Here is a 14,441-nt window from a genome sequence, read left to right as displayed (position 1 = left end):
TGCTACACGACATCATTGTGGCCGAGAACTGCACCTTCTCTAACAGCATGTCTAGAGCAAGTTTCAGTAAAATGCCATTTCTCCACCATCGGATGCTGTGGCAGATTTGGGATTAAAGGTTCCATTTCTTAAAATGAAGACCATTAGGGGAACAAATTTCAAATATTCTTTGTGTTATTTTAGGACTAAAGGCTTTTCTTTTTCTATTATATTGCTGTGCGAAAAACATACAGAACCAGACATGATCTTCCATGAACCAGCTGTGTCAGCAGTAATATTTAGGAATATCAAATGGTAAAACAGCATTTGTGGGTGAGGTAGTGTGCTCTGGAAAGTAAAAAATAAAAAAAGGCAACATTTCACCAACCATCAGCCATTCTACATCAAGGACAGAATGGGACTCATTGAGACTGCACCAAATACCCTGCTAATGGCCTGAAATTTAAAAATTGATAAAAGCCCCCGCGTCCAATGTGATATGAATGGCGTTGCTGTCAGTGCGGGGGTGGGTCTGCCCAGAAAAATGGCAAGGCTGGGTGATAAAGTGTCCCCGATGGCAGAGTCCTTGGAAATGAGGGAGGTTTAGTGATGACTGTGAAGCAAAACTAGACGTTCAGGTGCATCTGTAGTGGAGACGTGCTATCAGAGTAGAACTGGGCTGCCAGAGTCTCTCCTTTCTAAATGAAGAGCTTTCTTGTCCTAGTAGAAATTTTTGGAAGGAACTAAGAGACAGGTAATCTTATTTTATTTAGCCTAATTTTATCCAGCCTGAGATAAGCAGTGCTCCAGCTCCCTCTCTCAGTGAAACTCAGAAGCTGGGTTGAGAGTTGCTCTTTAATGATTATTTTCTTAAGATAACCGTGTTTCCCAGCTCCGTACCCCATTGCCAGCCTCGCTGCCTGGCGGCCATACGCTGTGTTTGGCTTTGCTGCTTTGGTTTGTTTTCCCCCTTCTAGTAAAAACAATACAGACGATTGATATTGAGTGATACTATGCTCTGCACTTCTTCCATTTAGAATCCCTTGATGTAAGTAATTTAACTTTCCCCCCCAAAATACCAGAGTAATTTACCTATGTAACCAGACTACCTTACTCAAGGGTATCCTGTCTGTCTTGTAGAGCTTTTTCCCTAGTGAATAGTTCAAAGCTTTCAGGTTTGCAGAAGCTGTCTTGTGATTGAGGTAGGGGAAAAGTTGAGGCCATCTGATCGTGTACTTGCAAATGTATTGATCAAAAAACCGTTGACTTCTTAAGATCTTAAAATTTTCTGGAAAAAGAAAATTCAAATACCCATAAGAATACCATTTACCAATAAGATTTCTTTCAGTCAAGGCATCAGTTAGATATTAGCTCATGCCCTCAGCACTGCTGTTTCCCTGTAGAATAGGAACTGATATTGGTTTTTTGTCTGAACAGTCATATATAGACTGTCGTTTTTTTCTGTTGAATCTTCAAGTAGAAGTTCCATCACTTGTCTCTTTACTAAACAGCACAGCCCACCTCCAGAACTTGTAAACTTGCTGGAAAACAATTGCTTTGCTCAGTGGAGTTTTCCTCAAGGCAAGATTTAATTTTCTGCTCTCTGGGTCTTAGGTGATAGAACAAATCTCAGATTTCGTGAAAGTGCTAATTTGAACCAAGAGAAATGTGTATGAAGCATTTCCACGATATTTGAAAGCCTTTGACTCGCATGCTTGAGCTCCGGCAGCAGCCAGGCTTTCTTTTTAAGAGCAGACGCTAGAGGGTAGTCTTTACCTTTGAAAACACCCAAATACATGAATTATGAGTTTCCTGACTTTTGTATATAAAACCTCTCAAGGCTGTTTTAGTTATCCCAGTAGTCAGGCTTCATTCATAAAATGCTTTTTTGTTTGCTTGGGGGTTTTCTTTGTTGTGTTGGGAAAGTGTCTACTAAGCTCAGATCTTCATTTTTTAATTAGATTCAATACCTTCAGCTCCAAAATCTGGTTTTCCCTTGCCATGGTTTTGCGGGAGGCCCCTGGCTCGGGAAGCCTGGGTTGGGTACATCTATCAAAAGTCAGATGCAGGACTGTCCATAGGAATCCTTGTGTCTTGGCTCTTGCTATAAGGAGCCGCTATAGTATGCTGGCCAAAGGGAAAAGATGCTGCCTCTGTGGTGAGTAGTGCTGCTTTTTCCTGTGCTACTTTTTCCTGTGCTACTTATGCACTAATGAGTTCACATTAATCATCTTTGTTGTCCACTATGCAAGCAAAATTGATTACTTGTGTTTGATGTATAGAATTTCTGGTGTTTATTATGGTAGTCTGCACTACTTTGTGTGCATTACTGGTTTTTTGCTTATTGAGTTTCCATAGCAACAGGTACATGCTTTTCCAAGGCTTTCACACTCTGGAGTAGTGTTCATCCTGGAAGTACAATATTTGAAATTACAAAACAAGTATTTATCTGGCTTGTTGTAAACTTGTATTTTTGCCATGTATAAGATGTGATTTTTATACATATGCGTGTGTATACACCTACAACAAATAATGCTTCTTGTGGCAGTTTTTTTCAGAAGAGTTAGAAAACTAGAAGGAAACATGAATTTAAGGAATAGCTTTTTTGAAAAAAAAAAAGCCTGAAATTTCTAAAATAGTCAAAGCAACCCTTGGGAAGTAATTGGAAATAGGAATGCTTTCTTGCCTTTCCTCAGGACTTGCTTTTATCCCTCCAAAAGCATTCGTGTTGTTTTTGTTAACTAGTGATTGAAAAATGGTTTGACATACCAATGTGGAAGGAACAAAGAAAGAAATTGTTCTTATTCAGGTTTTGTTGTTACTTTCTCTGTCTTGCCAGTCTGGTAACAACACACAACCCTCAGCAGCTTTTGTCTTTACACATCAAGAGCGCAGGCTTTAAAAAATCACCTGTTTGCACACATATGCCTAAAATCTTGGCATCGCTCCACTAAAATGAAATGCATGTTTCTGTGCACATTACAACCAGTGCTAATTGTATCAAGTCTGTTCAAAGGTGAAAAAACAATATCTCTGTTCCTCATTAAGCAAAAGTGGGGACAGCTTTCAGGATGCAACACTTCCAAAGTGAGCTCACAGCGACATGTGAAAGGTTCTTCCTGGGATGTGACGGTGAATTCTAAAATTCTAAATGGCTTCTTTACACAGCCAGCAAGCGGTCTACCTCCACAGCAAACCTCAAACAGGCAGAACCTGCCATGAATAAACGGTTGTCGTCATCTGCAGCGCTTTTAAATGCTTCTGATCGAAGTAAGTGTTTGTGTGTCCGCTGGGAGCAGGTGTGTTGCTCAGCTGTTACTTGGGAGGAGACAGGAGGTGGAATGATACTCCTCTTCCTCCCTTGCTCTGTAACTCACTTCATATTTTGATCTCAAATGCATTTCATGCGATTTGTTAATCCAGCTGGACTGTTCAGGGCTTTGACCCAGTTCATGTGATCTCTGTTAGAGGAGAAGAGGAACGGTAAAGATTGCTGGTTTTTTGAATTTTATTTCCGTAATTGTTTTACTAAAGTCGAATCTTGGGGAATGATGATTCAGAAATCATTTCACATCATCTTTGTGAGTATGCATGCCTTAAATCACACCCTAAAATTTCAGCAAAATAAAAATCGTACAAAAATAAAGTTTGCCTTGTTCTGTTAGACGGCTTCAGTCATTTGATTGACCGTGGGAAGGAAAAATCAATGTAGTTTTGACATCTTTTGGTTGTGCTAGTCCTGTACTCTACAGACACATACTTTGTTTTTAATATTAGAATTCTGCCTTAACCAAGTAGAGAAAGATGCATGAAAAATTCTTGAAATCTATGGGAGTGTTTTGCGTGGCAGGAGGTTGTTTTGTTTTCACCTCGAGTTCTAGATTTATTATAGCCATAATGTGCAACTCTGACATCATTTTCTAGCTCGGTAAAGTAGTGTAAGGTTGATACTGATATTCAGATTATGCATTTTTCAAACTGCTTGCAAGCATTCTGGGTTACCTGCTGTGCCAGTGCCCATCAAGGAACAGAAACGGCCTGAAAGCCAGCTATTTCTTTGATTTGTCTATTTTTTAAGGTTTTCTGAGGGTTTTTGCACTCTAGAGATCCTCCACCAGTATCTGTGGTTTTCAGTCTCATTTTGAATTGCAACTTCAGGGTGGACGAAGCTCCTGACTGCAGCGTGTCGTGTTTAAAACGTGCATCACCCAACTAGTCTTGACAGGGTTGTAGAGGATGGGCTGAGTCTCTGGTTTTCCCACTCTCTGGTAAAACCTGTATGTGTGAGTCTTTGCCTCCTCCTCACTGCCCCATCCCAATACACGTAAATTACTCACAGAGAGGAAATGTGAAACAGACTTTATAGAATGTTACTTTATGATCATTCTGTAAATCATGGCAATCTCCCTTCTCCAAATCAAAAAAAAAAAAAGATGAAACACAAGGAATTGCCCTAATCTGCTTGTTAAAAAAAAATATTTGCATGAGCACACATCAGCTTGTTTTAGCCTGAGATTTCTTTGTGGGGAATCTTCCCAATCTTTCATAGGAGCTTGCTTTATGCCAAATGTTGTATTTTTTTCTGAAAATGATGAAAAGCATTAATAAGCTGAGAGCCGCTTAATATGAAAACAAGTTCAAATAGTTCTACACTGTAGTGTTCTGTCAATCTACAACCTTAATCAAATGAGCTGTGCTAGAAGAATCCCTAAGATGGACATGGCTAAGAGTGATTTTGCTGGTTCATGTTTGAAGGTGATGCAGCAGAAAAACTCGTATGCTGTGTGCCTGCTAGGGGATCGGTGACTATATCCATCGTGGCATAGCTGCAGGGGCTCTGAGTCACTGGAGGCTGCTTGTGATTTAAAATGATATTTATATAGAATGTGTCTGCAGGGTTCAGCTCTGGGTATGAGTCGGAAACAGGGCTGGAAATTACAAATTAAGCCGCTAACAAAGGAAGCCGTTAATTATCAACTAATTGGGATTGCTTTCAAATTTAGTGTCGTACTTTGAAAACCCTTTGTGAATCCTTGTTCGCTTTGGAGGAAAAATTCTCAGGTGGCCTGAAATACAAGGAATTTGAACAGGACTCCAGTGATACAGAGGTCGACTGACTGGTTTAGATTCACCCCAGCAAGCTGGAGCCGTGCTGTGCTCTTCATCTGTCACTCAAAAAGAAACAGCTGTTTGGTAAATGATGGCTAAATTCAAACATTACAGTCACAGAATTCAGCAGTTTGCTGCTGTATGTATGTGCCTGGGAAGGTGGAGGAGCAGAATGTGGAACTGAGAGAAAGACGCTTCTCCCTGGATCAGTGGAGTATTTAATCAGCTGTGTTCTTTGTTAATTCTGAGCTGAGCACTTTGTTTCTCACTTTTACTCATACAGAATATAAGCAATGGCCTTTTTTAATCATTTATTTTTAAAAGCGTACAAGGATGGCCGCGGTAGTTCAAACGAGGTCTGCTAAGACCGGCATCCTGCTGCTGTGATCAGTAACAAACAGGAATATAAGAAATAATGCTTTACATTGAGTAATTCTTCCCTGATCCAGTTTTCCTGCTTCTGAGGGATTCACACTATATAAAGTAACTTAATTACTCTTCTATATCTTAGGGAAGTGGGGCTGGTGTTGGAGGGGAGTTTTAGGCTTTTCCACGTTATTAATCCATGCGCTTTCACTTCCAGGTACCACAAAGAGAAGTGCCTCATTAAACAGACTGAATAACAAAGTTCCTCTACATTCTCAGCAGTCAGCCCTCAAAGGTTCGCAGGTGGAACAGAAAGGTGCTAGAAAACAGTTGCTTTTGAGAATTGGGAGACAGTAAATGGGTTATTTGAAGTTGACTTTAAACCACATCCCAGTTTCATTATAAAAGTTTTTACTCAGGCTTTCACTGCTGTGCATGTCGTCTGTGCGCTGTGGCATAAATATTGCCGCACACATTGCAATGCCAGATATGGGTAGCTGTGTCTATAAACCAGACTTACTCCTCTGAAATGTGAAAGGGTGGGGGTGAGTAGACAGATGGTAGCCAGACCATTTAGCTCATGAGAAAATAGTGCTTTGTAATGATAGTCTGGTGGTTTTAGCTGATTTCTGGGCAAAAGCAAAGCGTGGGGATGGCAGTTTAGAAAATAATATATGGAAATATCTTGTTAAAAATAATCTTCCTTACACTTGGTCTCTAGGAGGAACGGAAAAGAAGAGGAGCACATCTTTGAGTAGAATGACTAGTAAACCCCATCCCTCTCAAGAACTAGAAAAAGTGAAAAAGGAAGAAAAAACAGGTGGTTGTTTCATAAAGCTGAATATTTCTGTTTAAAGCCATTCATAGTAAAGTTTGGATAGGCTTACTTTCACTAGTTTCCTTGGTTCTTGAGTTTTTAGGACTTTTCAATGGCTTTTTAGTTATTCAGTGGCAAAGATAAAATTGTAAATGGTAGAGATTAAACTTCTCCCTTTGGACAAAAAAGAAATCCCCCAAGAAAGACTGTGACTTTGTTAAATGGCACCATAAGCAGAAAGCAAAATGTCTCTACTTGAGAGAGGGAAGTATTTGAAAGCTGGTAGGTTTAAATGTAAAATATAGTTTAAAAAGTCACTGATATGTTCATTTCTTAGTTAAATCTTACCTTTGCCTTTTAAGCTCTCTTTCATTATTCTGTTTAAAAGCAACTTCTCTGTTCCTGCTGCTGGCCTAAACATTGTGCATGCAAATGAAGGAGGAAACCTGTTGTCACTTCAGTCTCTTTTGGTCTGTGTATTTCCCACTAGGTTACAAATAACCTCTTTTCTAGGAACTCTTCCTAAACCTGAAGACTAGCAACTTCTCTAACATGTTTTTCCCTTTGAGTTAACAATTCTGAAACTTTCCTATTCAGCAGCTGTCGCCAGCAGTGGAAATGATACTCTGCTTCAGAATCTTTCCTGTATGGGAGGGTGATGGGTGCTGTCTGTGTGAATTTGTATGCGCAAATGTTGCCTGATGAGAACCATTTGATTTGACTCACAAGTCTGCTGTTCGTTATGTCAGAACAGCCTTTCCTGCAATCTAGAGGATGTAGCTCTGAAGAGCTGGGTCAAAAACTTCGTATTTTGACTGACTTCAGCACTCATCTCTGTTGTACGCGTGCCAGTCTTTGCACATCAAACCAAGGACATTATAAGAGATTGCAGCGTTTAACCCTTCTGTGCCATTAGTCTGGATTTCCCTCTCCACGAATTGAGTATGTTTCTTCCAAAACTGTTAAGATTTGCAACGATGCTCACTATCTTCCTTTGCTTAGTAGCGCTTGTCTTTTTCATTGTGTGATTTCATGTTGGATCCTTTTTTGATTTGTTCCCCATCGTTTAGCTCGTCGCTCCCAGCTCAGTCCTCTGGACAGTAGTGTAATCAGTCGCCTCCTCGCCCCTACGCAGGCCTCCTTAGCTAGGAGTAAAAGTGCTGCTGCATTGTCGGCTGATGGACAAGATCCTTCAGGTAACCGGAGGGCAGCAAAGCCTGAAAGTTTTGTGCAGTTGCTCTTCAAGCAAGAACTTACATGGTAGTCACTAACTGTGCTACACTGAAGTATGAATCAGACAGTTAATACATGTTTATGCATAATAATACTTATATACTGTTTTCTTTGTTCAGTAATAACCAATCATATGCAATGTTGCTTGTTTACTTTACAAAACCATAGAGTAATACTGGCTTTTAAACTCCAGTGCCAGTTGACTTGCTCTGCAGGGAACCAGATGCTGGTGTTCATTTTGGGGCTTGTGTTTTTGTTTTGTTGTGTTTTTTTTAACTGACAGGGATCTGTATTTGGGTGTACCCTCGAATGAATCTGAGACTTATTGCTCAGAGAACAGTTCTAGGCAATGGAAGGGGAAAAACCCAGACAAACAGAATTTCAAAGGAGGCTGAAAGGAATAAGTGCAAAGCCTAAATTTCTTTAGGGGGAGAAACTGTTGTGGAAACATGACAAAGGGATTATCTTCATATTGAGTGCAAGGAGCCCTGAGCTGGCTTCACTCAAACTGATGGTAGAGGTATACTAGAAGGAGAAGACATTGTAGAGAAACCCTGGCTCGCTCAAGCACTTTCATACTGGTCCAGACTGAGCTGATAAGCCCACACTGTGGCTCAGCTTAGTACTGGCACAAGAATCTCTACATCGTCAGCTGCATCCCACATGTCTTACAATTGTTAGTGGTTATAAGAATGGCCCAGTAAATGCATATCTGGAACCAATGTGGCGTCTTTTCTCCTCTCTTCCTTACAACTTGCATTCCCAGTTTTGCTTGTTTCCTTTTAAATATGTTCTTCCATCTTTATTTTTGATCTTATGCCACTTAACTTGGTCCTTGTTGGTAATGGTGACATTTCTACACTTTTTGCCTTGTGTAAAAATCAGTTTTTACTTTTTTGGTTTGTAGTCAGTGGTCATATTTTTGCACACCTATGTATGTGCCACTTTTATTTTACCATGAATCTTTCAGTTCATGTCATGTGGGGAAATACCATCCTTTTCACCATTACTGACAGCATGTGACATTCACTGTTGCCGAATTAAAGATAACTTTTACATTTTTATCAGTTTACTTAAAATTACTTTCTTCATTTCATAGAAAAGTACCTGTGCTTTGGTACAAACTATGCACAAACAGAATGCAGTTCTCCTTGCACAAAAGCTGTAAATATAAAAATAAAATGTATTTTCCATAAAGTTACAAAATTGACTGCTGGCATCTGTCACAATTTATTCAGACTATAGAAAAATCCAACATCTAGATTCAGAAGTAGATTTTTACATCTATGTATGTATGCTTATCCATCTATGATGATGTTAGTGAAAAAAGTAATTAGAAGATACAGTTTCTTTCAATATGTTATGTGTGAAGAGATTGACACTTCAGGTAGGAATGGTATTTTAGTTTAACAGTTGAGCTTTTTCTCTTGATAGTTTTCTTTTACACCACCTATTTTGATTTGTTAATGTGGATAAAGGGCACACATATACAGTAATAAAGGGGTCAGAGGAGAAAAGTAGAGTAAAATAATGTTGCACCAATGCTTATTTCACAACAAAAGCTTGTGAAGTAACGCTGCTTTATCTCTTTGGAAAGAAAAAATATTTCCTCCTTGAATATGGGGGAAAGAGGCTTAGAATCTGAACCTGTCGTGAAGAACTTGTAAAAAAAGATGCTAAGCCATGAAAACAGATGTATTTGTGATTAGATGCAGCTTGACTAAAATTAAAGTAACACTGGTGTGTTGCAAATTTTGATGGTTTTTTTGGAAAAGCATTTTATTTTTATCTGCTCCAGACTGCTCCTTTCAAAATGGTTTTATTCTTGGTGCTGTTGCTTCCAAAGTACTAATCGTGTGGTGGTGGTGTCTGTGTCCGTGACCCATTGCAATGTGCACTGCCTGTGGTGTTGCTCTGTACGGTTTCTAACACACACAATCTTTCTCTCTTTCTCCCTCTTCTTTTTCTCCTGTTCTTATGCTGTGCACTTGGTTCTCGTTTTGTCTTGTCAAATTCCTAACTTTTATAGAATCTCACCTCTGTCCTCGTTCAGCTTCAGCCAGTTCCATCAGCTCCCCAGTCCCAGCTCCTAAAGTGCCCATGCGCAGTCGTAGCATCGACAGATTGAAGTCCTCTGTGTCTTCATCAGATGCAAGTTCACCAGATCTAACCCAGGTTTGTTGAAAATCCACAGCAATTAGGTTTGTATTAGTCTGGGGGTTTGGAACGGCTCGGGCTGGGATCCTGTTTCAACAATTTGCTTGCTTATTGAAATGTGTAATAGCTTTTGCTTAAAAAACACAGTATTGAAATCGAATTGGGATGTTATGGTCCTTGATCTCCATGGTATCTTAAAGATACATCATTTGCTTATGGTTCCCAAAATTTAATCTAGGTAGCATATTGACTGGGTCTATGTTTTGGAACATAAAGGAAATGTAAAGTACATCTCGTTGGGAAGTTATGTGTGTGTTGTGGTAGTAGCTCCTCTGCCATAATATCTTCTAGAGACTAAGCTTTATTTTGGTTTTATGTATCTTCTTAGAAATCAGAGATGGAAAAACCATCCCCAGGCTCTGGGCTAAGACGCCCTCCCTCGCCATCTGTGTCTGCCCGTAGAAGATCCCCTTCTCCTGCTAATTTGGTGAAGCGTCCTCCATCACCTTCTACAGTTAGGTATGCGCCCAGGGTAAATGTCTTCTTTTATTGAGAACAAAATGAAGGATGCTTCCAGTCTCAAGGCAGCTGTGCCATTAGAATTTGGATGACCTATGCTATGCCATGTTTATACCCATAAGGATTTCATTTTTGGTTCAATTTCTCTTTTCCACAGTAGGGATGCAGCTCTTACTTGAACGTTTGTCTCTTGTGCAGACAAAAACCACCCTGGTTTTCTGTACAGTCTGTGCACTAAAACCCGCAGGAAGCCTGCGAGCTTCTGAATAAGCTGACCTGCGTGTATTAGTGTAGGAAGTTTCTTGGGTTGGAATCACAGGGTTCATCCTTGATGTGGAGTAGATGGAAGTGAGGGCTAGCAGACCTGTTTTGATGTTAGCCCACAAGTAGCGAGTCCAGGTGCCCAGGCTATTTTGGAGTCCTCTATTTGAGTTTTCTGAGGAAGACAACAGTAGTTTGTGCGTATATTTATTTTTAAAAGTGAGGTACGTCATGTAAACTAACCAAAGTAGACTGTCCTCAGTTGTCTGTTTGAGGTTTTCAGTGTCAACCATGAAAAATATTCTTTATTTCAACAGGCAAAAGACTCGCCCACCTTCGCCTAGCGTGTCGAAACGAAGGCCACCATCTCCTACTCCAGTCTCTAAACCGGCACCCATCCAACGTCCACCTCTCACACCAGGTGTTATAAACATTACCAAAAAGAAAACTGAAGCAGAGAGCAAACCAAAGGATAAGAGCACAGAAGGAATAGGACAAGAACAAGGTGCTTCACTGGCCTTGGACAGGGATGCGGTAGCAGCTAGCACAAAGACCAAAGAAGGTGAGTGTTTCTCAGGGACTGACACACTCTTATTGAAGATATCTCTGGTGTGTGCTGGGACTGGCGAAATAATTCATTGTGAGGCAGACCACTGGGGGGTGGGACACTTTAAGGCAGAAGTTGTTCCTTGCTGATTATTTATACAATAATTTTACATGGTATGACTTTTGGTTGTGGATTTTAGTGCAGTAGTCAGTTTATTTGACTTGGAGATTTAAGTCAATAGCTTTCAATGTTATTGCTTGTACTATAATGTTAAGCAAAGCAGAAATCCTGTTTGCCTTTTGGACTTCAGCCATGCTAGCTGAAGAATCTACTAGCTTAGGTTTGCAAAGTCAATAGTTAAACTCCACAAAGGTCTTTCAGTCCAGTTGTTAGTTCTTAAAACTGGTTGTGTAGAGACCTGCTCGGGGGAAGAAATCAGCTGTTAGCGCATCACAGTCTGAAAGCCAGTTTTCACAAAGCTAGGAGTCTCAATTCCAGTGAATATATAATCATTGCTGTCTCAGGAAGAAATGGGCAGTGCACAGGTCACACTGAGAAGTTATCTTGGTAGATTAAGGAGAACCGTATACTGGGTAAGCAATTAGTCTCCTAGTCCTTTCCATCATGTCCCTCTCACTGGGAGAATGTCATCTGCCAGCTCCAAAATCTGGGAGAGCCTTCTGGTGAGGTCTGGTGGGCAATTCTCTGTGGAGAGGGACTTAGGGGAGACTTCCCAGGAAAAGGAGGGATCTCTTGAGTTTGATCTGCAGCCAGTGGGCAGTACTGGGGGTGAAAATCCTTCAGACACAAGGTAAGTAGGAACATATACATGCTGCATGTGCGGTTCCTGTTGTGCACTCCTCAGCTGCTGCACTTGTCTGTGATGTCTGAGGCTCTTCCTTACACTGCTCGATGTTGGATGTGAAACAGTCAGCTGAAGAATTCACCTGTGGTACAGTTCTTTCAGTGGATGTTCCTCTAGAAGGAAGCCTGGATGTTGTAGTCAAATGTGGATGTTTGTATGAAGCTGCTGGTCCATCTGCAGTGTCACGTCATTCATCTTTGCAGCCAGAATGTCTGTCCTTCAGAACGTGCTGTATTACTGTGATAAATGTCTTGCATGCCTCAAAGGGAGCGTAATCAATTGTAATCAATGGCATCAGTTGGTTGAAACCTCCATAACGTGTCCTATTTCTGTATCTTCCAGTAGTTCTGGAACAAGAACACAATTCCTTGTTCCTAGAATGCTCCACCTGTCTCCTCTCTACACCGACTTCTGGAACTGTATTAACTCAGATTATCTGTTTCCATTTTATTTTATTGGTAATCTCCACACTAGTAACGTTTTTAGTGGTTCATAATGGGGCTAGGTGAAACTCTTTTTCTTTGACACATGTAAGATAAGGAAGTAGTGGCCGTGTTCTTCAACCTAGAGATTATTTCATATATCTCTTTAAATGTTTTGGTACACTGTAATATTGCAAAGTGAGGCAAAATCTTTGTTCTTAAAAAGAAAAAGTTGCGTTTAATTTTCAAGGCAATTTTCATTTTACACGTCTGTTCACCCTGTTGGTTGGTGCAATACTATATTCCAGACAGCTTCTGAAGTCAAAACACACCAGTGAATGGCATGTGGCAGATCAGCCTTTAGGTCTTGTAGGTTCAACCTAATTTCAGCTTCATGTGCTTATATCTTCATACCATCTCTTCTCCTTCAAACTGAACTTGATTGCCTGTTGCTGATAGACAACAATCAAGCTTTTGTCTTGGGGTTTTTTTGTCTTCCTGCTAAAGTATACTGTTCTGCAGTAAAACATTTTTTATTTTTCAGTGCCTTGGAGCAGTTGTCATTTCTGGCAGCAGCCTTTCGCAGCTTCTCTGAGAGTTAAAAGGCTCGTTTCAACTTAAAGCATAGGAAGTGCTCCTTCATGAGCTCTCACCTTATGCGTGATGATAGGTAATAAACTGTCACAGAGCCTCACTTTTTTGTATCTGGGTAGTGAAGGCTTTGGAATGTGATTCCTAGATTAATTGTGAATAAATTACTTTCCTTGAAATGTGTTAGAATCTTCCCTCCATCCAACTAATAATACAACACAAGCATGTTTGTGTTCTTGCTGTCAAACTGGAAAATAACAGTCCAGTGAGGAACTGACACCAGCTTTTCCTCACATAGCAGGTCTGTGTAATATTCTTCGGTATCTTCTAAAATAAAAATCATAGATTAGTGGAAGAAAAGGAGGAGGTTCAACTTCCACCTCTCCACAAGGTACAGATCTTCTGCGTCCTTCCTACTCAGTTGGCAACCAAACATTGTGAGAGAGGAACGGCCTGAAGGCAGCCTGTATTCCTGAGGGCTGCAAGTGTCTTGATAGTGCCTCTTTGCTCTTAAACCACAGGCTGGAATTAAATAAGGCCAAAGGCTCAGCTGTCAGTCCTGTAGATGCATTTTACAATTGTTCCGAGACATTTCTCTTGCATTTTTCCCTCTTTCCCCTTCCATCACAAAAAAGTCGTTTGAGAAAAAGACAGTTCTTATCAGGAATGACGGTGGGAGTACAAGGAAAATGGAGCTCGGCATGGAATGCTGGCAGAATCTTCTTAAGGCATGTTAGCAGTCGTGTTGGGAAGTCCCATGTCCTGCCCTGTGGAAAGTGACTGCACAAGGGCTGCATGGAGATGAAACCACTATTGATGTAACCATATGGAAAACATCAGTAAAGCTTCAGAAGTCAAAATGCAATGAGGGAAGATCCCCCATAGTCTTGAGATCTCCTACCCTCTCTTTTATTTTTCTGCCCGCTGCTGTTTCCATATCTGTGGTGTTCTGAATCATTATGACTAATTTTCTTCTATCGTTTTTTATACCAGACATTCATCGTATTTCAAGCTTCAGCCCTAAAACCTGAAACCTAAAAGCCTAAAACCTTTAGGCTTCTTGCTGAGGATTGTCTTATTTAGGTTCAGTTTTGAGGGGGGAAATAGGTTAAACCCGACATAAAATGTCAAACGGTTTTGATACGACTGAAATTCCAGTAGCGTTAAAATAGCACTGCTGCATTGGTTGCTGTGCAAGTGCACATTAGAACGTGGCCTCTGCTGTGAAAAGTGACCAGTCTAAACTGGCGAGACATTCAAATGGTAGAGGAGAAGGGAGGCATTTTGATTTCTTCGTGGTTGTATACTGGCAACAGTAAATGAAACCTCCCACCTTTTCTTTAAATTAAAAAAAAAAACGTTGCAGAATGTAGGAAGAAAAGCGCGTGGTACATGCAAGTCTCGAGTAGGCAGATCCTGCTGGTGGTTCTTAGAACTGCAAAGGGCTGATATGTCCTGCTCAGGGATGAGGAGGAGGAGAACGAACCGCTTTTGACTGAGTTCAAATTTGGAACTTTCGTGGCTGATCCTTGTTTATACCGATATGACTGCATTTTTACCCAAATCAGAGGCAAT

At 40.5% G+C, this 14,441-nt stretch overlaps 1 protein-coding gene across 7 annotated transcripts in view; it reads left to right on the top strand.

Annotated features, from left to right (window-relative positions):
- Positions 1-14,441, top strand: part of MAP7D3 (MAP7 domain containing 3) — a 47,493-nt gene that overhangs the window by 22,982 nt on the left and 10,070 nt on the right. For 4 of the 7 annotated variants that reach the window (XM_065643240.1, XM_065643234.1, XM_065643233.1 and 1 more), the window contains 7 exons: positions 3,148-3,249; positions 5,672-5,770; positions 6,176-6,274; positions 7,342-7,467; positions 9,534-9,679; positions 10,050-10,180; positions 10,759-11,003. In XM_065643240.1, coding sequence (XP_065499312.1) covers positions 3,148-3,249; positions 5,672-5,770; positions 6,176-6,274; positions 7,342-7,467; positions 9,534-9,679; positions 10,050-10,180; positions 10,759-11,003 — 948 coding nt within the window. The remainder of the gene's footprint in view (positions 1-3,147; positions 3,250-5,671; positions 5,771-6,175; positions 6,275-7,341; positions 7,468-9,533; positions 9,680-10,049; positions 10,181-10,758; positions 11,004-14,441) is intronic. The other 3 variants (XM_065643235.1, XM_065643239.1, XM_065643241.1) reach the window with 3 other exon arrangements.

Source organism: Caloenas nicobarica, chromosome 12, assembly GCF_036013445.1.
Source record: "Caloenas nicobarica isolate bCalNic1 chromosome 12, bCalNic1.hap1, whole genome shotgun sequence".
NCBI lineage: Eukaryota > Metazoa > Chordata > Aves > Columbiformes > Columbidae > Caloenas > Caloenas nicobarica.
The sequence above is the reverse complement of the archived record's forward strand: the minus strand, read 5'-3'. Positions and strand labels throughout refer to the sequence as shown.